This window comes from Labrus mixtus, chromosome 11, assembly GCF_963584025.1.
Source record: "Labrus mixtus chromosome 11, fLabMix1.1, whole genome shotgun sequence".
NCBI lineage: Eukaryota > Metazoa > Chordata > Actinopteri > Labriformes > Labridae > Labrus > Labrus mixtus.
The window spans coordinates 513,921-537,985 of record NC_083622.1 but is presented as its reverse complement, the minus strand read 5'-3'; the positions used below and the strand labels follow the sequence as shown (position 1 = coordinate 537,985).

The 24,065-nt window shown below is 43.2% G+C and overlaps 1 protein-coding gene across 3 annotated transcripts in view; it reads left to right on the top strand.

Moving 5' to 3' along the window:
* Nucleotides 1-24,065, top strand: part of atp2c1 (ATPase secretory pathway Ca2+ transporting 1) — a 60,900-nt gene that overhangs the window by 6,142 nt on the left and 30,693 nt on the right. The window contains exons 2-4 of one of the 3 annotated variants that reach the window (XM_061049503.1): nt 7,673-7,753; nt 19,262-19,366; nt 19,541-19,657. In XM_061049503.1, coding sequence (XP_060905486.1) covers nt 19,298-19,366; nt 19,541-19,657 — 186 coding nt within the window. In that variant the 5' untranslated portion in view covers nt 7,673-7,753; nt 19,262-19,297. Of the gene's footprint in view, nt 1-7,672; nt 7,754-16,077; nt 16,239-19,261; nt 19,367-19,540; nt 19,658-24,065 lie in introns of those variants that run through there. The other 2 variants (XM_061049501.1, XM_061049502.1) reach the window with 2 other exon arrangements.

Below are 24,065 nucleotides of genomic sequence, written 5' to 3'. Positions count from 1 at the left end.
GGAATAATGACAATATTCTGATTGCGTATGAGTCATGTAAACACCTTATTCCAATTGTCATAACCTCATTAAGCTTATTTTCCGATTATTATTAAAAACCAGAATAAGACCCCTGACACATGCCTGTATCAACCTGAATATTGGGTCATGTAAACGTGTTAGTCGGAATATGCTACTTCAAGGATTTGTTTACTTCTGTGCATGTTCACTTTAGGGGCGAGGAGGAGACAAATTTACTTCTACTACTTCTACTTCTACTTCTACTACTCGCTCCCACCACTGGCTGTGAGTCTCCGCGGGGCTCTGGTTGGTATCCATGGCGTAACGCGTAGAGCTCCATTTACCATTTCCTCGCGTTCTCGTCGGCCACGGCTGAGGAGGTGAATGAGAACGAGTGTTCCAGTCACACTTTGATGGAGAATAAGAATATTACACAGTATAGAGCAAAAGCATCTTGGACTATTTAGTGGAAATGCCAATACAGTGCGTGTGAAAAAAACGCCCCTAGATGACACTACTGCTACTATGGTTTCTTCAGAATATGCTGATTAACATGTAAACGGGAATATTCCAGTAGCTCAGCACTCTGCGGAGCATGTAAACATTTTTTTCAGAATATGGACCTTAATAAGAAAAATGATGTGCATGTAAACAAAGTCATTGAAAACTATTGGACATAAAAAGGTTAAGTGGACACGGGGCCTTAGGCACCCCAAAGTCGCCTACTCTTTCACGCCGTCTAAATTCTACAAACACTGAGTGGCACCATGTTGGTACTGAACATCAACAGATCAGTCGACTACAGTATCTGTTTATATCGTCCTTATTTATTGTTCTAACAGTAAACATATCGTGCAGCTCAAAGTGCTACAGATACATAATTAATGTGAAACTTAATATCTGTTTGTTGTGTATGCTAACAACACTTTGATTCATGACTTAGCTTTCTATGTGCTTCTGTTTTTATTATTTTGACATTCAGCGTGCTAAATAATTCATGCATGAATCCATTTAATAACCTCTGAAGATGAACGTCTCTCTTTATCACCGCGGAGGTCAGAGCCATTAGCAGGAGGAGTCTGCGAGTGTTGTGTAACGAGCTAACGACAGTGAGAGGACTCCGGATGATGATGATTATTATAATATGAGTGTGTGATGTGTGTGTGAGTCAGCGCTGAGAGAGTCTGCAGAGTTCAGTGTGAAGAAGATAATTGTAGGTTTTTATTGCTTCTGTTTATCAAAGCTAACGCGAGGTTTACTCTTCATGCAGCGTGGGACACAAAGACACCTATAAGCAGCTTATCCGGAATAATACCAAGACCATAAACCAGGATCTGTTCAGGATGTGAATCACATGAAAAACTGTCATTTAATCCTGAGACTGAGTGCCAGGCCCAGTGTGGTGTGTTTGCTCTTGTTGTGTGCCTGCCAAAGAGTAGGAGGACAGATGTGTGTGTGTGTGTGTGTGTGTGGGTGTGTGTGTGTGTGGGTGTGTGGGTGTGTAAAGGTGCTGGAGTTTAACAGACGATAACCTATTTGTGCGGAGCAGCATCCTCTCAGTTTCTCTCTCACACTCGGCTGCTCCCCGGTGTGTCGGCTCAGGCTGATGAATGTTCTCCACAGCAGCCTGTTAGTCTGTTTGGCAGCATCCGCTCAGTGCTGCCCTGCAATCCTTCTGGACCCTTCCACTAAACTTTATTCTATTTAAGAAAAGGAAGAAGTTCACATTTGTATTAATCAATTAAGGGGTTGTAGTGTGTGTGTGTGTGTGTGTGGGGGGGGTGGGGGGGTGGGGGGGGAGCAGAACCCTTTCTGGTTTAAGCCACATGCTCATCAGCATACAAGTGCTGCTGTAGCTTTTTGACCTCTGGTTCAGACTTCTCAAAAGATGCTGTGAAGGTTCCTCTGTTCTTTTGACTGAACTGGGACCTGCTGACTCACTACCTGTTTCCATACCACAGCAACAACGAACACTGAAGTCCATCTAGATACGAGTTATTGCATAAAAATGCACACTTTCTATATTGCACAAGACAAACATTGCCAGTTTCTTTTGTGCAGTTTAGACCGAGTCCCCTCCTCTGCTCTCTGCCTGTTTGTAAGAGACACTGAGTGTGTTAACATGGACTTGAGCATCCCGGTCTTCTCCTGGTTCTGGTCATATTCAGGATATGGCGTCTACATGCACACAGAGAAATCTGATAATTCAAATCCCTGAAACATGATAAAAATCTGTTACTGCGTCTTATTTGTGCAGACGTCTGAGATGTTTATTTTTCCGCACTTTAGAAATCTAAGAGAAATTAGCCCACCGTTGCTAACTGCGGGTTTAGCACAGTATCCTCCTCTTTTCAACAACGGGAGAAGAGAGCTCCAGAAGTAAGATGCTCCCGTTGCAGCCGCCATGTTTGTCTTGCTGATACGTCGCTTGGTTGAAGCTGCGCAGGTGAAGATAGTTGGCAGCTGTCAGAAACCGGGGTAAGGCGTAAACATGCCACAGTATCCCCGAGTTAATCTGAGTTCTCCAGGTAGCAAAATCAAGTTTCTCACAACTGGGTTAAGGGCTTATTATGGTTTCTGAAATCTGGATAAAATGTTTACGTGCAATATGCATAAAACTTAAAACCAGGAAAGTAACATTTGTTTGCCGGTGTCCATATGAGACTGAAATCCACCCCGACTGTGGGAGTTTTTTTTAATTGACAATTTGTGAACGCTCCGTCCTGATTTAACTGAGTACAGTGTGAGCTCTCAGGTCGAACAGTGTGAGCACATAAATCATGATGTAAACGATTCAGTCCTACAGTGTGAGCTGACATTCCTCTCTGACTGTTCCACAATCATGCAGTGCTTTAGACAGTAGAAGAAGAAGAAGTGACAACACAACACTAGAAGTGTGTTGCTCAAAGGGTTTGAGCTGACAGTCAGGCTGCACCGCCTCATGCTCCACGCCTCCATCACTTAGTTTTGTACTTTGTGATCGTTTTGAGACTCCTTTTGCAAAGTTTACATCCCAGCTTACATCCTAACATCCTCGTTTTCAAACTGTTTGTTTGCACTAGTCGTTCGTGCAAAAGTTTGAGTCCTGCTTTACATTTGCAAATATCCTCCTGGGGATGAAGAAAATATGTTCCTGTCTTTGTCACAGATGCTACAGTAGTGCAACTAAACATTTCACCCGTTCACAAGGTTCAAATGAGCCATACTGAGAACTAGTTGAGCTTCGTCGACATAAAGCTATGTTTCATTCAAACAGTAACTGAACACTCTTTGCTTTCTGCTCCTTTGTTCTGATACGATGCAGTCTGATTCACTTTTACAGCAGCTAGGTTCACGATGAAAACTTCCTCATCCTGCTATTCAAACTAAGAATAGATTCCTTAAACTTAGAAGCTATGCACATAAAGTTAATCTAATAAAACGACTTCATTAGACTGTTGACGAGCAGACAGGCGTGACTGTTATTCAGACTACTATTACTCCTTCTTGTACTTCCCCTCACAGCGCTGCTATTTGTTGTGCCACTGCTTTTTTTAGAGAACTGCGTCTGCTCTTCTTAAACCCGTTATTACAGCGTCTGAGGAGTTTCCCCTAACGCACACGAGGCATTTCCACCCTGAGAACAGTTTCATCTGTGTGTAATGTTATTACATTTAAAGACAGTGTGATGAGACTGTTGTTTATCAGAAGTTTCATTCATGAATAAAACTCCTTTAACTCTACTCATGACAGACTTCCTCTCTCTGCAGTCATTTATTAAACCTTTAAGTCTCTGCATGACGTCATGTTTACGTCAGATTGTTTTCTTGTGATAGGAGTCAGTAGAAATGGTCGTTACAGTTTGTAAACACAACATTCAAACTGGGCCCCTCCTCCTCCAGAAGCCCCGCCCCCTGCAGGACGTAGTGTGTACGTTTACTGCTTGTAGCTACACTGCTAGCTAACACACGCTAGCACAAGCTATCCGCCGGTGTTTGTCACCTTCCTGTCCAACAGGAAGTAGACCAACTCCACGTCCACGGGTAAAAGACAACACAAGGTTCACCCTCGTTTTAGAACAAGCTTTATCCACTTGGTGTTTCTCCTCACTCTCATTATATTTTCTCTTCTTCGCTGCTACATCAACGTCCGTCATATTCACACGGTTTGAATCTCGTCCAATCACTGAATAGTATCCACTCCTAAACTCACCTGCTGCGCTGTCATTGGCTGGAGGAAACACACCAGCTCCGCCCACAAACATCCTGAGTCAATCAGAACAGTAAAATCCAGTCAGAGGACAGAGTCTCTGCAGACACAGTCACCACCACACATGTACGGAGGCCCAGAAGAGACAATGGAGCAGCTTCACTTTAGGAGAAGTCTGTCTTTTATTTTGAAGGAGAAGTCTGTATTTTATTTTGAAGGAGAAAGCTACTGACTCTGTCTTTAAAGAAATATAAATGATGATGTGGTGTTGTGTTCTCTCCTGCTTTTCCATCGGTCCAGTTTCTCTCTGAGGCCATCATCCGATTAGAGAAGAAAGGATTACATCATCATCCACCTCATGACCGCTTTAAATCAAGTCATGTTCATGTCCTAGCTGCGTTTTAATCAGCACCGGTTTACAGCAGAAAATGTCAGGTGTTGCACCCACTGAGGTAGTTCCAATGTCAGCATTAAATCTTACGCCGAGCTCCTAGTAGGTGTGAAGTCCTCCTTGACATACAGTTGTCATGGTGAGGGTTTAGAAAGGGGGGATAACCTGGAAGATGAGGAGGAGCAGAGGGTAGCGTTCTCAGTATTAGATTACGTCCCTCAGAAATGTGTGATGACTTTGTTTTTGTACTCCTCCTTCTTCTTCTCATTTCATCCGCTCACTTTCTACAAATCTCCTCTCTGTTGGCTTTGAGTATTTGTCTTGTGGTTCTTTTAATTGGATGCAAATCAAAGTTTTGATTAGAGTACATTATGAAAAGCGCCGCCCTTTCCTGTGAGCGAGCGTGTGTCTTTCTTTTGGTGTGTAATAACGAGCTGCTGTCACATAATTTGGCACGCGGCCCTGCAGGTCTGCTCTGACGTCTGCTCGTTGGATCAAAGGGTGCTGCTGTCGGTGTAACCCTCCAGGCTCACCCCTCACCGCTCACCTGGTTCCTCCCGTCAGCCAGGAATCTCAAATGCTGTGTCAGTGTGTCGTTTGGGAGTGACTGTGTGGCGTCCTGATGGTTAACTTTTGTCACAGTGACTTTAAAAACAGGTTTCTGAAAAGGGAAATCATTTATAACAATAGAAAAGTATTTCCTGTATTTTATTAGAGTTATGGATATTATGGTTAGAGGTCAGAGAGCCATTTATCCGCTCGTTTAGACCACAGCCCAGAAGATGAAGGCGTTTTTAAATTTCATATCACAGTAGGAGAGAGAGAGAATGTGTAATGTGAAGAATGTGGTCTGTGTGAGTCCTGCAGAACCGGTCTAACCGCCCTGGTTTACTTTAGCTTCCTGTTGTCAGGATTAACAAACTGTACGACGCTTCTGTCTGCACACAGGTCGCCCTAAACCAAATATTTAACGTCTTCACCTGATTTTCTTTTGAAGAATGAGGAAAGCACCTGACCGTCATTTTGACAGATGAAGCACTGAGGGGAGTCCACCACCACACCCTGTCATTAACCACATGCTTAGAGTCATTAGCCACATGCTACCTGCAGTAGCCCTCGCTGTCCAGATGCGGACCAGTGTGCATAATCAGCTGGCTTTGTTTTCATAGCATCTGACACCAGTGCATTGGAGAGTCGGACTGGAGGCGGTGGAGCGCACCTTTGTTCACTACGGGTCACATGGGGCAAAAAGCCGCCCCTCTTGTGCTGCGGGACCGCATGCTGCATGATTTCCTCCCAGTGAAGCGGGTCCTTGCAGGAAATCAGAGAGTTCTAAACAAAATTCAAAGTCAGAGGCAAAGGCAAAGATGCAATATTTCACTAATGTCACTCTCTCAGTGACGCACTCTCACTCGTTTTGATGTCTTCATGCATTTACACCTCAATTGGACTCAAACTGGTCAGGGTGGGCTGATTTATATACAGATCTGGGTTTTCACTACCAAGTGTTTTGAAAATGACATTAACTGCTGAGTACTGAGTGGCTGAAGTCTGATGTCAGGATGTTGAAACCTCATCTGTGTCTTGTGTGCAGAGTTCATAAAAGTCTATAAAAGGCAATAAAACCATGGTGGGTGGGTGGGTGGGTGTGTGTGTGTAAATCCTGGTTTAAAGTTCAGGTCCTGGTCTGGTGTAGCTCTCCTCTCGCTCTCAGGCTCTTCTATATGAGATTGATGTTGAGTGTCTGAGTGCAGCTCTTGAGAAAAATGAGCGTCCCTGCAGGGATCTGGCACCCAAACCTCCTGACTCCAAAACCCGTTAATAGAGTTTGACCAGAATATAACTGGAGCTGCTGGGAAGCTCTGATAAAGGCTGCAGGTTGATGTAATGAGGACGAGAGGAAGGCAGTTTGACTGAAGCCTTGTGTCCACTGTGATGAGGAGCCTGTTTGTTTGTTTGTTTCTGTTTTGCCTGTCGCAGAGTATAGGCAGTCAAATGAGGCTGAATTTGAAGGGACGGGCAGGAAAACAAACCCGCTTTGAAAAGATGCTCAGTGTTTGTTATCAACTCATTTGTAATGTTAGAAAAGGGAAAATCAGTTTGACCTTGGCTTGAGTGCCTCTGGTACACAGATGCCAAAGCTTTTTGAGCTGAGTGGGAGAAGTTCACAAGTTGTACAAAAACATCAGCAGACTGAAAAAGGAGAAAAGATCTGCAGCATCTAACAGAATAAAAACAAAAAATGGAGTATGGTTTGAAAAAATCTAAAGTTTTACATTATGCAACCCTCCCAACTCATGTGGTTTATATTGTTATACAATTTAATATATTAATGTATAGGATGTATTTTTAGCTTTTCACTTGCAGCATGACTCTTAGAGAGTGAGAGACCCAAAGATTCCCAGCCCTAGTTTTGGAGTTTAATTTACATTTTTTGCAGGTGTATAATTTTAATATTTGTCCATGTAAACATGGGGGATGCAGGGGGGGTTGTTGGATGTAACAGATGTTTCATGTCGTGCGTTTCCTAAGCTGCTCCTGATGCCTGAATTTCCCTCGGGATCGATAAAGTATCTACCAATCAGACTCTAATTTGAACTAAACTTCAGTTGGAGTTTTCATTAATCTACGCTGCAGACACTGTTGGACTTACACTGTCAGTTAAAGTAACTGTTGTATTTGCTGGATAAAACACCCAAACAACATGTCACATTGAGTCTGCAGCTTCCCTCCCCCCATCCTGAAGGGGTCGGAGCAGGAGTCCGGCCCTGCAGGTGGAGGTGTAATCTGCAGCCCGTCTTAATTAGAAACAATCCTCTCAGCCTCTCACCTCTACTCACAAAGCTCTCTCCAGTCGTCACTCTTCAGTTAGAAAACTGAGTGAAGCTGAAGAGGACGGGGCGTTTGCTGAAAGGGACAGTGGCTGGAGAGCAGGGCAGAGATGCTGGTTTTGTTTACATTTGGTTAACAAAGGAGTGAAAACGTATGCAGGACGTCTGCACAGAAACAACAGTCGGTTCTCAAGTTTTACCTGTATTTAAGCTAATGCTAACTGCTAACTGAGTCAATGACCGGCTTATTGTCTGTGTGGAGCTTAAAGGAGCTGAATGGAGGAGGATGACAGATCAGACAGGAGGAACAGTTTTTCTTCTTCTGCTCTTCGCCTGATCAAAGGTAACTATAATGAAATCATTTTAAGAGCGTCATTCATGCAAATTAGTGGATAACTTTTTGGACAATCGTTTTATCAGTTTGAGTTTAAAAAAAAACAAAGCCAGAATTCTCCGATTCAAATTTAGCATAGAAAACACTTCATTGTCTGCTTTTCCATCTAATTACAAAAATATGTCTTTGGCCTATTTCTTAGTGCTACGCTTTATTTCAGACCTGATCTAGTTGACAGTCTCAGAAATCTCAGCTGCACACCTGACTCACAGAGACGGCTTTTCTTTTCAGACACTTTAATGTTAACTTGCTTTTACAGTCACTGCACCTATAACCGACTCGTGTTAAATTTGAACTACCTCTTCACCCTGTGCAGGAAGCCCAACAATCTTGATGGTATTATGTCTGGACCGCCCCTCGACCTCTTTTTCATATCTGAAATTCACAGTTCCAGTGTCTGAACACGCCTCTCGTGGTCAGAGTATTAACCCTCTGTGTCAAATATGTCTTTGACCTGCGTTTGCAAATAAATGCAATTTTAAAACACATTCAAGTTTGAGACATTTTATCAAACGAAGAAAAAAAAAAAACATTAAGTGAGAAAAATCTTTGCCAATGTAAGTTGTTAGTCGTCCATATTTAAATACGTACAAATAATGTTACGATCTAAACTTCTGCAACATTTTTTGGGCCAAAACCGGACGTTAGGTTCTGCCGACGTATCAGAGTAAAGCACAGAGCAAAGTCGTAGGACACGCCCACCTGGAAGCTCACTCAAATTTCAGAGCTGGCCAATCAGAGGAGAGTGGGCAGGTGGGGAGGCGGGCCTTAAAGAGACAGAAGCTGAAGTGAAGCGCTTCACTGATTTTACTGAGCCCAGTATCAGATCAATAAGGAGGTTTATGAGCTGATCAACAGGTGTACCAGACTCATTAATGGTCAAAGGGAGAATAATAGATCTCTTTGAAACAGGCTCGTCCATCCTAACTGTCTCCCCTCAACTATTTCTCTGCTGAGGTTTAAACGCCGCTGACTCAGTTTGTTTATCTATCACATTTAGCTGCTGGCTGAAAAATTGCCGTCACCTTCAATCCACCATCTGACCGCCTGAATGTTTGGGCTGCGGTTGGTTCGGCCGTCCGTTAAACCGCTGACCGTTCTGTTAAGAGTTTCTCTTCTTCGGGCTGTGGCTGTAAAAACATTGGAAGTAGATGAGAAATACCTGGAATGTATTCTGCTCTGTGTCCACAGGAGAGAGGAGAACATGTTTATTCTCACAGTCCTCAGACAGCAGGAGGAGGAGGGTCTCTGGTCGGGTTAGTGAGGGAAAGACAAACATTGATTTCTACTCTTCACCCCTCTATTAATCCCTACAGTCCAGGGATGATACTTTTTAACATCCAATTTGAAGCCCACTTATCTTTTATCATAAATTCCTCTACTTGTGTGCTTAAATAGCGGAGGAGGTTAAAATCCTGCAGATTACGTCTTTGACTGGACGCACTAATCCGACTGTTTCTTTCATGAAATCTGAACTTTTGGTCAGGGGCTTTTTGTGTCTTTATCTGAGAGTCTGGACTGTGAGCCAGAAATCAGGGAGAGAGAGAGAGTGGGACACTACATGTGGGAAAGGAGCCAAGGGCTAACCAAGGCTGCCTGATACACAGACATAAGCCTCTGTACAAGGGGTGTGCGCACTAACCACTAGACCACCGGCGCCCCTAAGTCACATATTATATAAAATCCACTTCTCCATGTTCCTCTAACTCTAACATGTCTCTAGTCCGTCTACAAACCCCCCAATGATGAGAAAAGTCCATCCTCTCCGTCTTCTGCCTGCTCCACTTTTCAGAAAATGTGTGGCGATTTTCCCTTCATGACATCACAAAGGGCAGTAGCCCCTCCCCCAGGTGGGTGACACTCCCACAGCTAGGTGTTTGTTCTGCCCTCTGAGTCTGCCTTCTCACCGTAAACAATAGGACATGGAGCGAGAAAGACCGAGTACACCCAAGCCCTTCCAGAGAGGGGGTGTGGTCAGACACAGCTCATTTACATATTTAAAGGTACAGACACAGAAACAGCCTGTTCTGAGCAGGGCTGAAATAGAGGGGTTTATAGACATGATCAAATACAGGATCAGAGTGGATTTAGAACAAGAAACTTCACACACATGTTTTGAGGAGCTCTGAGACTTATTTAAACTGAAGAAGAAGAGGAGGAGGATATGTGACCTTTAATAATAAAATAACTGTAAGCAAACTGAAGCTAACGCCTTGCAGACAACATAGCTCTGAAAAGAACAGGAAAGCAAATGGTTTAAAAACAAAACTTTTTGGGCATGTTTGCACCCTGACTGAGTTTAGGGAGTTATTCATCGTTCCTGCTTTAATTTGAATTTATTAAACTTTCTTTGAGAGTGAGCGACGCCCGTTAGGGAAAACAAAACCCTGCAGGCTTTTACGAGTTTGTCGAGGTCTTGGTTGGATTCGACCTGAGCTCCTCCTTACAAGCTGGTGCTGATTTGCAATTGATTTTATAATGTGGAAAAGGGCAGCAAGTGTTGAACCGTGAAGGAGTTTTCCAATAAGGCTTTTTTTCGCTGAGAGAAAAGGAAGGCGGATGGAAGATTTCTAAAAAGCTTGCAAATGATTCTGGGGTAGTTGCATTTTGCAGAAAGTCCTGAAACTGTGAGCTTAAAGAACATCGACACTGTTTGGGTACCAGAGAGACAAAAAGTTGAAGTCCCTGTAATGGCTAATTTCTTGTTTTCAGTGATCAGCTGCATGCAAACTCCTGCAGAAACATAGTCAAAGTAGCCAGCGTGTTTGTACAGTGTAGACAGTGATGGATTCATTCCTCTCTCACGCATCTTCGTTCGTTCGTTTTTTTAAAAGCTTCTGTACTTGTTGATACTAACGATCAGGGACGGGCGACTTCGGCCACAGAGAGGGCCACATTGATTAAAATCTCTCGTAGGACACTCTTAAGGAGACAGTTAGGATGACTTATAATTCAACCACAGGAACAGATACGTCGCTTTCATCACCATTTATGAAACCAAGGTTCATATTTTAAACTCCAGTGTTTGGCCCCGTGTCCACAAAGTGTTTTTTTAATTTGTTTCAATGAGGATAGAGTGTTTCCTGCAGCAGGGGGCCGCCTGGAGAAAAAGCACAGCACCCAGCGTCTTTTTTTTATACAAAGTTACAGTTGCAAGAAAAACTTCCTTTGAGGCAGAAACCTGGTACAGAACCAGACTCATGTTGAACAAACATCTGTTGATACTGAGCGATAGTGTCTTTTTTCAAATGTTTTTAATAAAGAGAGAGCGTTTGTCAGCAAGCGGTCCGCCCGGAGAAAAATCTGCTCCGAGTGCTCAAGTTGAAAATCTTTCAACTTTTCAGGAAGGCGCTGCTGACATCCCTGGTCCTCTTTTCCAAATGTACAATATTCCCCGTAGTTTGGTCTCCTACAGATCGTGCCCACATACTCTTCTGATTGGGAAAGAAACAATCTCATACAGTAAAACGGTGGCCCGTTGTCAACATACTGTTGTCATAGCGACAGGACGGACTGATGTGCAGTGCTTTTCTTCTCAGCTCACAAACACTTCATGCAGACGCTCCCGATCGCACCGCCAGCGCTTCTCTGCCCAGAAACAACACTAGGTGGACACGGGGCCTTAATGCTTAATTGAATTTGCTGAAGAAAAATGTTATTAACTTTTTTAATTGCAGTGAACGGAGCATTTATTGGATATTTAAGTATATATTATTTAAATTTTCAAATGCATTTAGTAATGCTAAAAGAGATTTACAGAAATGACTGCAGCCGATTATAAACCTCGCAAAGCACTAAACACATACCAGTAATCAAAGATTATCATAGAAATGAAAAGCATCCGCCTCTCACTATCCGGCAGTCACCAGCGTGTTGGAGAGTTGGACTGGAGGAGGTGGAACGCATCTTTGTTCCCTACAGGTCACACGGGGCAAACAGCCGCCCCTCGTGTGGGACCACATGATGCATGATTTCCTCCCAGTGAAGCCGGTCCTTGCAAACGTGTTCTGCATTAGTTGATATTTGAAAACGACCTGCGGGCGGCGTTGAGGGTTGAGGGGGGGGCTTCATGTGGCCACACCCCTTCTACAGATCATTACATAACGGAGATTGTATCCTCATCTCCAGGACAAGCAGAAGTAGGTCTTAATCTTCAACGATGACTTGTTTTTAAATAGCTCTTCATAGTTGCGTGAAAAATGAGCTGACAGAGTGGTGACAGTTTTCTCCTTTTCATCGTGAGTGAAGGTGAAGAGAAGCGTTGTTCTGTTTTTAAACCCTGTGGTGGTTTTTATTCTCAGAGCTGCAGTCCTTCTTTTTGTTTCCTGCTGTCTTTAAACGCTGCCAGGATGCTGTCGGCTTCCTCTGCTGCCTCCTTCCTCTCCTGCCAGGAGGAAGCAATCATCATCCTCCTGCATGGCAATAAGCATCTTATCATGGAGGTGTTAACAAAGTTCAGTTCAGGCTGTTAGAAGCTTTCAGACACCACTTATGAAGATCTTTAAATTCAGATTTTTCTCATCTTTTTCCCCCCTTAAAAACGCTCTTAAAAACTCCCACATGTTCAAGAAGAGGAGAGTCTTAACGCGCGTACCAAACCCACTTGTGGAGTTTTCATACGTGCACAAAACCTGAGCTGCATGTTTGAACTTTTCACTCTGACTTAACCCTGAATTTTCCTGCCAGCCTCCCTAGAAGTAATTTTGGAATTCAGGGTGAGCCGAGGTGTGAATAAAAACTCTGAAAGATATCAGGGGCAGATGCATGTGTGAAAGCTGCTTTTGGCTTTGTTCACATCTCAATGTGAACTGGCTCCAGCTGAATTCTCCTGATTATATCCTGCTGCGTTCTCACATCAGCTCACTCTGACTTTCTGCAGAATAAATACGAGGAGGCTGGAGGAGAAACTCTGAGTGAAGAGAGAAACATTCAGATGTTTGTGATCACATGACGCTCAGACTGAAAATATCAGGAGTTTTCTGCAAGTGTGAAAAGGGTTTAAGTGTGTAAGCCCTAAGAGACAAGGGGGGTTAAAGGTCACCATAAACAGGCCGGTCAGGTGCTTAAGTTTGCCCCACTTTTTTCACAAGGTTCTTAATCCAAATACCGAAAGGTCCTCGTTCCAAATTATTGACCTATACAAATATTCTGTTTTTGTAATTATTTACCTCCTGAACGTCATGTGATGATCAGCTGAACAGACGGGGGTCTCACTCTGTTACATTAGTTGGGACCACTTACAGCTTATGGCACAGTGCTGCTACAGATTGATGCTCCTTTACCTCGTACTCTATCTTTGGCAGAGCACAGAGACCGGCTTGCAGAAAGAACACAAACCCGACAACAGCCAAGCGTTATTTTGGGCTTCCATCAGCGTACTGAAGGAATTAACATTAATTAAGGAGAGCTTATCCGATCATTTGTCGTTTTAATCTAATGGCTTCAAAGACAGAAAATGCTTCTTCGATGATTTGTACACTTTGGAAGAGGAAGGAGAAATAGCAGATTTTGTTCCATTATTTATTTATATTCAGTCATTATGGAGAGCCGTGCAGTAACACCTGCTTCCATCCCGGCTCTGCATGTTACTGCTTCAATTTATAGTCGTAGAAATGTTCAATACTTTTACACTTTTCAATGCCGCACGTTTTAAAACGAGACGCGCTCCATTATTTTAATGCTCCACAGCATCAAAAGGAGCTGAAGCTTTAAATAGACATACAGATCCTGAGTGATATTTTTAACTAAAACACTGCTGCAAGGAAAAGACAGAGAAAGAGAGCACTGTCTGAATTGCAGAAATTAGTTTTGTTGCCAACATATTTGTGCAATTTAGAAAGTGTGCAGGGGAGTTTGCGAGCAATTTTAAGTAATTTAAAAATGAAATGATCCAACGTTGGTCGCCTACGACTTCTATGCTTGCAGCCTTTTACAGGGTTTGACTTTTATCGCAGTGCTGGTCAGTCAAAATAAAAATGTTCTTTTCTAATTTGACAGTGCTTGCATTAGTTTAATTTTGTGGATATAATCTGCAGTCAAAAAAGTGAAATTGGTGGAATATGTCCAGTAAATTTCTAGAAACTCTCCCTGGGAAGTTAAGCTGGGGAATTTTGTAAATATATAGCTTATTTAGTATCTAACTTTTCAGCTAGCTATCTACTGTATGAATACATTTTTATGTGATATTTGCAAATTAAACATTAATACCATACTTCACATTTTTTAAATACTTCACTTTATTTATTCCACGGGCTAAAATGTGTGGCTTCAAAAGTCTTGTGCTCTGGTCCAGGGTTCTAGATATCACCTGTGCATGTGATGGAGGAATGCACTGTGCGTTTAGGGGGCGTGGCCTCAGTAGCCCTGCAGTAAGCAGTGTGCTATGTGCATGTGATTGAGGAAATAGATATTCAAGTGTACTTGCATGAAATCTGGTTGTTTTAGATTTCCCCCAACTATATTTAAGTTCCCTGTTAAGGAACAACCTTCAGTTTTGTAAATTCCTGGTTTATTCCCATAAATTCCCTTTAATTCCCATGGAATTTGCAGTTGGACGAATGACATTGCAGACCGGCCTCCGATCTTTCACCTATCGTCAGGTGAGAGGTGAGAGGTGAGAGGTGAGAGGTGGAGCTTTAAACGAAGTCTCGACTCTCCTCTTGGAGGAATGAAAACCATTTTCAGTCGTCCTGAACCAACACACCAAATACTTGAAATATTTTCCGTCCTTTCTTTCCCACGAGCGATCAGTGAGAAGTAATTCGATTGTTGTAATCCTCTGTGATTGTCAGGTAGGCTTAGCGACCGCTGGTTCAGAAGCCTACATGTGGAGCCGTATATAATACATCAGAGAGGTGGATTATGTTGTTTAGTGTTGTTGGGGTTTTTTTGTACACTATCACAAAAGGTCACTCTAAGGGTCACCTGGTGCTGAATCAGGGTGCAAAAAATGGTTTCTTGGTAAAAAGGTTCCAGTTATTACAGGACTAAAAGTATTAGTAAACCTGGGGACTATTTTAGGTTACAAAAGGTTTTTGAATAACAGTAAACAGAAAGGATCCCTAGGGGCTTGCTGGTGGTTGACTGGTTTGTTTGTGCACCCCATAGAGGCCGGGGTCTTCAAAGTGGGCGGCCCAGATTTGAATCAAACCTGTGGCTACCTTCCCGCATGTCACTCCCAAGCGGCAACCTCCAGTGTTGAGAAATGAAGCAGATGCTGAAGTGTAAAATCCTGCAGTACCTGGAGTGTCCACTAGAGGCTGGCTGCAGAAGAACAGGAAGTCACATACACACCCATTCTAAAAAGTCTGTTTTTACAGCAGAGATTAACATGTTTACAGTCTGGTTCAAAAAACCAAATAGGTGTGATTAGCTCATGTCTCGATGGACACACACTGTACGGGGGGTGAATGTTTTGATGACTCATCAGTTTTGATTTGATGAAGGATAAGAGTTATTCACAATAAGGCGTGTAGCTGACCTGATTGACAGGTGGGCGCGGTGTAACGGTTTGTCAGGAGGTTTAAAACCCGCCTCAGCTCCAGCTCTCAGCCTGTCGTTAGGTTGACTGAAAGTTAGACTGAGACAGCATTTCCAGCATGGAGACCGCCATCGATGGGACTCCAGCGCCCCCTGCAGGAACAGATGATTTTGTTGAAGTCAGAAACAGCTGTTCAGAGCCACCAGACTCCTTTTAAAAAACATTTTAACTTGCAGATCACAGTGGTTGCTGCTTTGTAGACTTCTTGATCTGCTGATTTGTTTGTGTCACTTTTTATGTTTTCAAAAGTTTGCTTGGATACAACTCAACACAATTAAACCGTCCGGTAAAGGCAGCTCATTGACGAAACGCCTTCCATTGTCTGTGAGCTACATTTACAGTTTTTATCAATGGAGTCTGGTGTGTTTGTAGGGAGCGATGTAACAGCTGTTTTAAAACAACATCCTCTTCCACTTTGACGTACAGGTCTGTCTCAGCAGGGATGCTTTCTGTCACACACAGAGGATGATACGACCTCATACCTCCATATTGCTCTCAATGTTGACGAGCCTGCTTCTTTACATAAGTCAACACGCTTCCTGAATAAACAGCCAGGCCTTACTGACTATAAAAAGACTCTGACGCTGTGCCTCAACTACACCGAGACATGTTTTGCTGTCATTTCTGGTCACGCCGCTTCTGTCCTTACATTCATGAGTGTCGGTGTCACAGTGGGCGGGTCTCTGGCAGTTTCTCCACACTCATAAGCGCACACACACACAGACACAGACACACACAGAGACACTGTGAACCAGGTGCATGTAGGAAACGTATTGCTGGTGTGTTACCTGAGGACAGCACACATCCAGGAGGAGAAGAATGGAGTTGTTTTCAAAGCTTAACTTGGGGCTGAAGCCTGATGAGGAAGGAGAGCCGATCATTATGACAGAGTTGGTATGTTCACTTTGTTGAAATGACACTAATCGGATTCATGGCAGTTATTTCTGAGACAGTATAAGATCAAAAAGTAGAAATTCTTATGAGCTGTAGTTTGGGTTAAGATGTTGGAATTCATTTATAGGAAATCAAAGTGTTCATGTGACATTTATATCATCTTAATCAATGTCTTCTTTACCTTATTATTACCTCCACCTGGTTGTAAATTAGGTGTTCCTACCGCCAGACGGTGGCTGTTGAATCTGAAAGCTTGTTGCTATTTGCCATTTAATAACAAAAGAAGAAGAAAGCATTAGTGAAAGCATTAGTGAAAGCATTAGTGTTGTAGTCAAGACCACACTAACCGAGACCGAGACCTGAGTGCTCCAAGACCGAGACATTTAGAGATCGAGACAGAGTCCATACCAAGACCGAGTCAGGGCGAGACCGAGACGAGACCAAGTCAGGGCGAGATTGAGACGAGACCAAGACCATAAATATCTCTGAAAAATCATCATCTTGTGTGTCTCTCACTTAGACGTAAAACCGGGAAGGTTGCGGCCGTAATCGGGGGATAAAAATGAAATTATGAATGAATTAAAGTTATAGAAATAGCATATCATTAGTGGTCATGACAGGTCTTGATTTGAAATCCAGAGTCCGCCCAGTCTGAGACCGAGACAAGACCGAGTTGAAATTCTTTCGATTCCGAGAAGAGACCAGAGTACTGCACGTTAGCGTTGCAAAAAAAGTTATTTTGGATTTTTCTATTTGAGGCTTTTTGCCTTTATTTATTAGGACAGTGGGTATAGTATGAAATTGGCAGAAGGGGCGGACATAAGGGAAAGGAGACATGTCTGACTTGAACCCGGGCCGTCCGCTTGGAGGACGACAGCCTCTGTACATAGCCTCCTGTGTGCAACCAAACAGCTAGGCCATATGCACCCCACGATTAGAATTTTAATTGTTTGGCAGCCCTTGTTAGCAACAAGCTAACAAACTAAGATTAACATCCTGGTCCATCTGTGAAGAAAGTGCCACTGGCAGTCATTTTACCTGGAATCCACGTCCTTATTTCCTACCATAGATGATATAAATGTGTTAAAGCTTAGTCATTGTTCTCCTCTCTTATCTCTCGCTTCATTATCTCGTTTGTTTTTGATGCTCATGGCCAATGAGCTGGTCTTACATGGCGGATGTTAGCCACAGTAGCCGGATGGGTTTATTGATAGCGATTGTTTGGTCAGCACGTCGCATGAAATCCCTGCAAATATTTGATGGATCGAAGGTTTGTGTGCAGACATGCATTGTCACTTTGGGATGAATTGTTACATCACAGGCAAAGAAAAGAAAGGCCAGTTTCATAGAACACATTACAGCAGAGAGATGATTCAAAGTGCTTCACACAACACATCCAAAGCATCACGACAACGGGAAAAAGAGACGTTAAAAGAGGACGTTTAAAAGTTGTTATTGCTCAGTTATCTGACTCCAATCTTCAGGTCCACATTTTTATACATCAAATACTTAAGTACGACCAAATATGGCTTTCAAGATACCAGAATTTTAAACTTTGATATGATACTAGTCAAAATCAAGCGATATCGATACCTGTTTGGATATCACAGTAGCAGAAATATCAGTCTAAAGCTGGATACACAACAGGTGATTTTGGCCCTTAAACGATCAGGGGCGAGGTCCATTTTGTGATTATTTGTCCAGATAATCCTCAAGGGTGTGTGGTGTCACTCACTACAATTGTTTTACTGCTTCCAATTGTTGGAGCCTCCTCAATGAATCATAAACATCTAACATATTTGATGAGAGCGAGCAGACCTGGAAGCGTTACCAACCGGATGTTGATTTCCATGTTGTTTATCTTATTTTTGGTGTTTTGCAAAACCACAACCCACAGCAGGACATCTAACATATTTGATATTTATGATTCCTGGTTGTTTTGCCTCTGACAGAACACCTGCAGAGCGAGCAGACTTGGAAGCGTCACCAATCAGGTGTTGCGTCCTCCGACAAATCACCCTCAGCTCGTGCTGCAAAGTGTCCAAAGCCGCAGATAGTCCCGTCTTCTCAGCCAGGAAATCATCCGTTTTGTTTATCTCATTTTCTGTGTTTTGCAAAAAACCAAAACCCACAGCAGGACGGCCAGCTGACCAAGTCGATCGTCCTCCATTTGTTTGTTTTTTCTCCTGAAGTCATGTTTGATCACGCGAGATTCTGTGAGTTCTCGTCTATGTGAAATCTAACTACAAAAAACAATGACTCGGTCTGGGTGGATTAGAATTTAAAAAATCTGTTGAAACTTTCCTCATGTCTGTGGTCTTGCATGTTTTTAAAATCTGTTAAGATTTGAAAATCTTCTTTTGTGTGGCACCTGAAATGAAGTGATATCTTGTCGCCGCCATCACTGAAAGTTGCAGTCAAACTCCTCCACAGTGTCTAAATTACACCAACATATTGGAAATGTTTTGGTACTGAAACAAATTGCAGTTGCAAATATATTTATGTAATTTAGACGGTCACTGAACTTAACTTTTCCATCTCAATGAGAAGCCGAAAGGATTTGAGAAACACCAACACCGTTTGTCCGACCTGTTGCACTGTTTTCGTCCCTGCAGCTTTTTTCTGTATCGATGTTACAGAAGAACGTGATGTTTATAAAGAGTAGGATAACAAATGGATGAATCCAAAACGTTATCCTTTACAGTTTGTTCCTCCTGAATGATGAACTGAATGTTGAATGCTTGGAGTTGGAGATCGATAAAAAAGTAGTTTAAGTGTTGTCCAGCTCCAGGCTGCTGCAGCAGAGCTGTGTCTGTGGTTGTACAGCTCATCAGTTCTGTGCTGGGGGTCAGCGTCGGTCAGCTGGAAGAGTTCAGCTCATTTTCTCTGAATGTCGAGACGAACTCGGACCGCATGTTCCCGTCTGACCTCCTCCACAGATGAATGTCCTCGAGCTCAGCGAAAAGAGTTTCTGTGTTTCAGGTTTAATAAAGCATGTCTCTGTTTGTTTGTTTGTGTTGCAGCTTTCCGAGAGACAACCCTCCAGTGAAGATGAGACCATGGTCCCAGTACTAACCTCCAGAAAAGCCAGCGAATACCCCGTCAACGAAGCAGCGTGCATCCTGCAGGTACGCCGTAACCCTGCTGCAGCATAACGCTCTTTAAATCAGCTGGTGATGTCTGTGCTGGTATTTTCAGCAAAGACATCATCAGATATTTTTTTCCTTTTGTAACCGTTCATGAAGATGAATCAGTCCAATCTTTAAAGCAGCCGTCGCCCCTGTTTGTGTTTGTTCTGACAGGCCGACCTGCAGTTGGGTCTGACCCAGGAAGAGGTGTGCAGGAGGAGAGCCTATCACGGCTGGAACGAGTTCGACATCAGTGAAGATGAGCCGCTATGGAAGAAATACATCTTACAGGTAACTAATGAAGCTCTTTGAAATGCGCCATCTTCTGCTGCTGAAGCTCCCTCGTTAAAAAACAATCTAAAAATCTACCCGTCATGACGCCTTGCGCTTGAAAAAGAAAACAAGTGAGATCGATTACACTCCGTAGTCATTGAGCTCCCTCGATCTTGAAAATGCTTCACCAAAATCATTCTCATTCGAACTCTTTTCTACTTGTCTAATGTACTTTTTGAGGTTTATTCATCTTTTATGTTTCTGCTTTACTGCAGTACCTCTGGCATCCACTAGGGGCTGTCTCTATAAGTGACAGTCTCCAAAGAGCTCCATGTTAAATTGTCCATCTTTACAGCAGAAATAAACGCCTTCAGATAATAACCAGCCTTACCTTTAAGTCATCCTGAATTGTCTGAAGTCTGTGAGGAAAAAAGTTGGCCGTTGGCGGTGACAGATGCAGCTCACTCGGAATATCTTCTCCTCTGTCGCCCCCCGGTGGTAGAACGAACTTCCTCGTTCCTCGAATTGCTCGTTCACAGACACACATCTCAGCGGGACGTTTTCCCTGACGTATTGGGCGCAGGGCGAGGTTTTAGGAGGCAAGACGTGATGTAACAATCACGCCGCCGCCAATAGGAAGAGAGGGTTAGCCTTTAAATCAAAACTACACTTATGATGATCGCATGTTAAAAACGTCATCACTCCTGCCGACTCAATTGCATGGAACTTTCCTGAATATTTCCTGCTGCGTTAGCACGTCACCTCACCCTGACTGAGCAAAAAGTTGGCCTTAACTCTGAATATTTCTGGACATTTTCAGTTTTTTTTTCCTGTGTGAAAACAGCTACTCTTTAAATCTTTAAGTCACATCACATCTTAAAACGCAGACAGTTTATTGTCTTCAATTCACAGAATGTAGACGGCAGTAGTAGTTTGTTCGTCCGGGTTTGAATGCTGCTGATTTTTAGAGAAGATGAGTCTCAGGAAGCCGTTCACACGGCCAGCAGCAGCTCGGGGATGAAACCAAGCGACTATTTTAATCCGTTGCCTGAGAGAAAACTCTCGAGGCTCGTCATGCTCCACAGTGTCATTGTTCTGTCATGACAACACAACGTCAGCTCAAACAGAACACAATACTGTCTCTTTTATATCCCCTTTTGTTCGCTTCGTTTCTTCTCTTACATTGTTATAATAGGGAGTTTTTTTTGTGACACAGCGCTGAAATGGCCCTTCCCTAATGTAATTACATAACGCAGTAATATCACAGAATGAGCTGGCATTCATATTGAAAAGAAAGAGCCGAGCGTTGCTGCGTTACCTCATTCTTTAATTCAATATTTTACAAGTGTTTGAACATGAAGAGATCATAAAGCTGCTGATGTTTTTACAAGTTATTAAAAGAGTTAAAAAGATAATCAAAGAACAAAACTGCAACAATAATTCTAAACATCATAGAGAGCTGTCTCCCCCCCCCCCCCCCCCCTCCTCTCTAGAGTCCATGCTCACACAGGTCACCATGTGGTGGACTCTGAAGCTTCAGTGTTTATCCAGCTCTGCATGGGTCTGTAAACCTTTCTGTGTTCTAACCTCTCTCCATTTTTCAAAAGCATCTCCAATATTGATCCTAGTTTGAGCACGTTTCTGCTCGTGGAGCTTATGAGAAACATGCAGAGGCTTTTTAGGTCGGGTACAATCACTTCTATCTGAACCACTTCTCTTGCCCGCTTCCATCGCTGCAACACCTGTTGACCTGATAACTGCTCTCATATCTGACAAACAGAGGGGCGTCCAAAACGGCCGTGTGGAGGCGTGTCTTAAAAGCGCCTACCTTCTCTGGTCCAAACAAATCCAGAGCATTCAGGAGCAGAATCTAAAGTTAGAAGGAGGACATACTGGCTGCTGCATTGTTGTCAGAGAAGCCAGCACTTCAACATGTTTCCTTAATGATCAGATAGTAAGATACCTTTATCATCTCACTCTCTACACATCTTACATTGTTCCATATTGTGAAGACGCTCTTCTTCCTTTAACTTTTTTTATTATCTTGGAATAGAAAAATGCTTCACATCTGAGGACTCAAATCATCCCTTGGATGTCTTTTTACTGTAAGCTATTTTTAGCTGCGTTGTTACACATCGTAAAATATGATGGGATCAAACATTAGCGAGAAGAGACATGGATTGAAAACAGTCCAGGGTGGGGGGGAGGACCTTATTTAGAGTGGTCAGCTGAGTGGGAAATACTTTAAAAGAAGATTACCCACACTGACTTTAAGGTTAAATTAAATGTTAAGCGTAAGAATGAGACGGTTGGCAGTGATCTCAATCCGCTCTGACAGAAGTTACATGAGCTGATATTTGTTTCTTTAAGCTCACTACATTTCTCAACATCTTTGTCAGCGGCTACATCTTGTCTTTGTTTCTTTTGTGATGGAATAAAGGCCACACCTGATATGTATCACGCTGGTGTTATTCTTAGACATCATCATCTTATGAATAGTTATAAGTGCAGACAAACCGGACGGACCAGAGGAGAGGGAGGATGAATGACGTTGATGATTCACATGGTTTAACCTCTGACTTTTCAAGATTTTTAAATGTCAGCTGTCACGCTTGGACAGAAACACTCACAGATGGTTTCTTTACTCGCGTATTAGTGAAGTGATCAACCGGAAGAAGAACCCCCAACAGTAAGAGGACACGTTATTTTTTTAAAGGAAGCTGAGCACAGGGTTGTGTGTCCTGGTCAGATCTGAGTGGTTTAAATAAAGGACACCAGCCAGAGGGAGAGCGGTCGCTGGTCTGTTTCGTCCACATGAACTCCGACAAGGACAGAAGCTGCTGCTGTTGAGCCGAGCAGCCGCAGGACGGAGGGGAGCGAGGAGAGGCCGAGCGGCAGAGGTTAAATTTAGAAAGGTGGCAGGAGAGGAAGGACAGAGGGAAAGGATGAAGGAGAGAGAAAGCTGCTTCTACACATAAAAACGCTCCAGATTTCTGTGTGAACTCGTGTTTCTCTTCACCGTCGGGCTCGATCTGTCAGGTTTCCTTGTAGAAAGCGTTAACTCTGCTGTGTTTCTGATACCCATGTGCAGATGTATGTATAATCTGCACAGGCAGACTGAAAAGAGGGCAACACACTCCAGCTGTGCAGAGTGTGAGAGGAGATGAGGATTTGTTGACGACAGCACTAAAGGAAACCTTTCAAACTGAAGAAACAGTCGGTGTACTGCTGCGGGAAATGTGCTGATTCATGGAGGACATGTGGGGAAACTGTAGAGTTCTGACACACTCATTAAACAGACTCTGTCACATCCTGATTACAGATAAGTACTCTGAAATCGACCACGCACTGAGGAGCAGGCAGCCGGGTGGTTTCTGTGCGCCTCTATCCACTGTCCTGTCTCTAAATAAAGACATAAAGCCCAAAAATTAACCTTAAAAAACATGAACAGTATGAAAGGTCACATATTCTGCAAAATCCTCTTCTCCATGTTCCTCTAACTCTAACATGTGTCTCTAGTCCGTCTACAAACCCCCCAATGATGAGAAAAGTCCATCCTCTCCGTCTTCTGCCTGCTCCACTTTTCAGAAAATGTGTGCTCAAACAGGCCGTTTGGAGATTTTCCCTTCATGACATCACAAAGGGCAGTAGCCCCTCCCCCAGGTGGGTGACACTCCCACAGCTAGGTGTTTGTTCTGCCCTCTGAGTCTGCCTTCTCACCGTAAACAATAGGACATGGAGCGAGAAAGACCAGAGTACACCCAAGCCCTTCCAGAGAGGGGGCGTGGTCAGACACAGCTCATTTACATATTTAAAGGTACAGACACAGAAACAGCCTGTTCTGAGCAGGGCTGAAATAGAGGGGTTTATAGACATGATCAAATACAGGATCAGAGTGGATTTAGAACAAGAAACTTCACACACATGTTTTGAGGAGATCTGAGACTTATTTACACTGAAGAAGAAGAAGAGGAGGAGATGTGAATTTTGTACACAGGCAAATATTTTCAAATGAATAGTCCTGTCAGCATTAATGCCTTAATCACAATAACTAATCATAGGACCCGCACTGCTCCGTTACTTTTTACTGCATGTTTTTTATTTGATATTGTTTTTACACGGATCAGACACGGAGCGAGGAGGATGTGTGGGTACAAGACACGATCTGTAGGCGGCAAAGCTACGGGAAATATACATTTGGAAAAGAGTGACGTGACATCAACAGCGCCGTTCTAAAAAAAATAATAATAATCAACTCGAAGCGCTCGGAGCGGCCGCACCAAGAAGGCGGAGAGCTCGGAAAAATAGATGCTGGGCTTCTTTTATAAAAAATAATAATAAGTCGCTAGAGCTCAGAAGAAAACACCAGCTCACACGGGGCCTTAGAGAGTTAAGACATTTAAAATAAAAAACAGAAACTATTTTA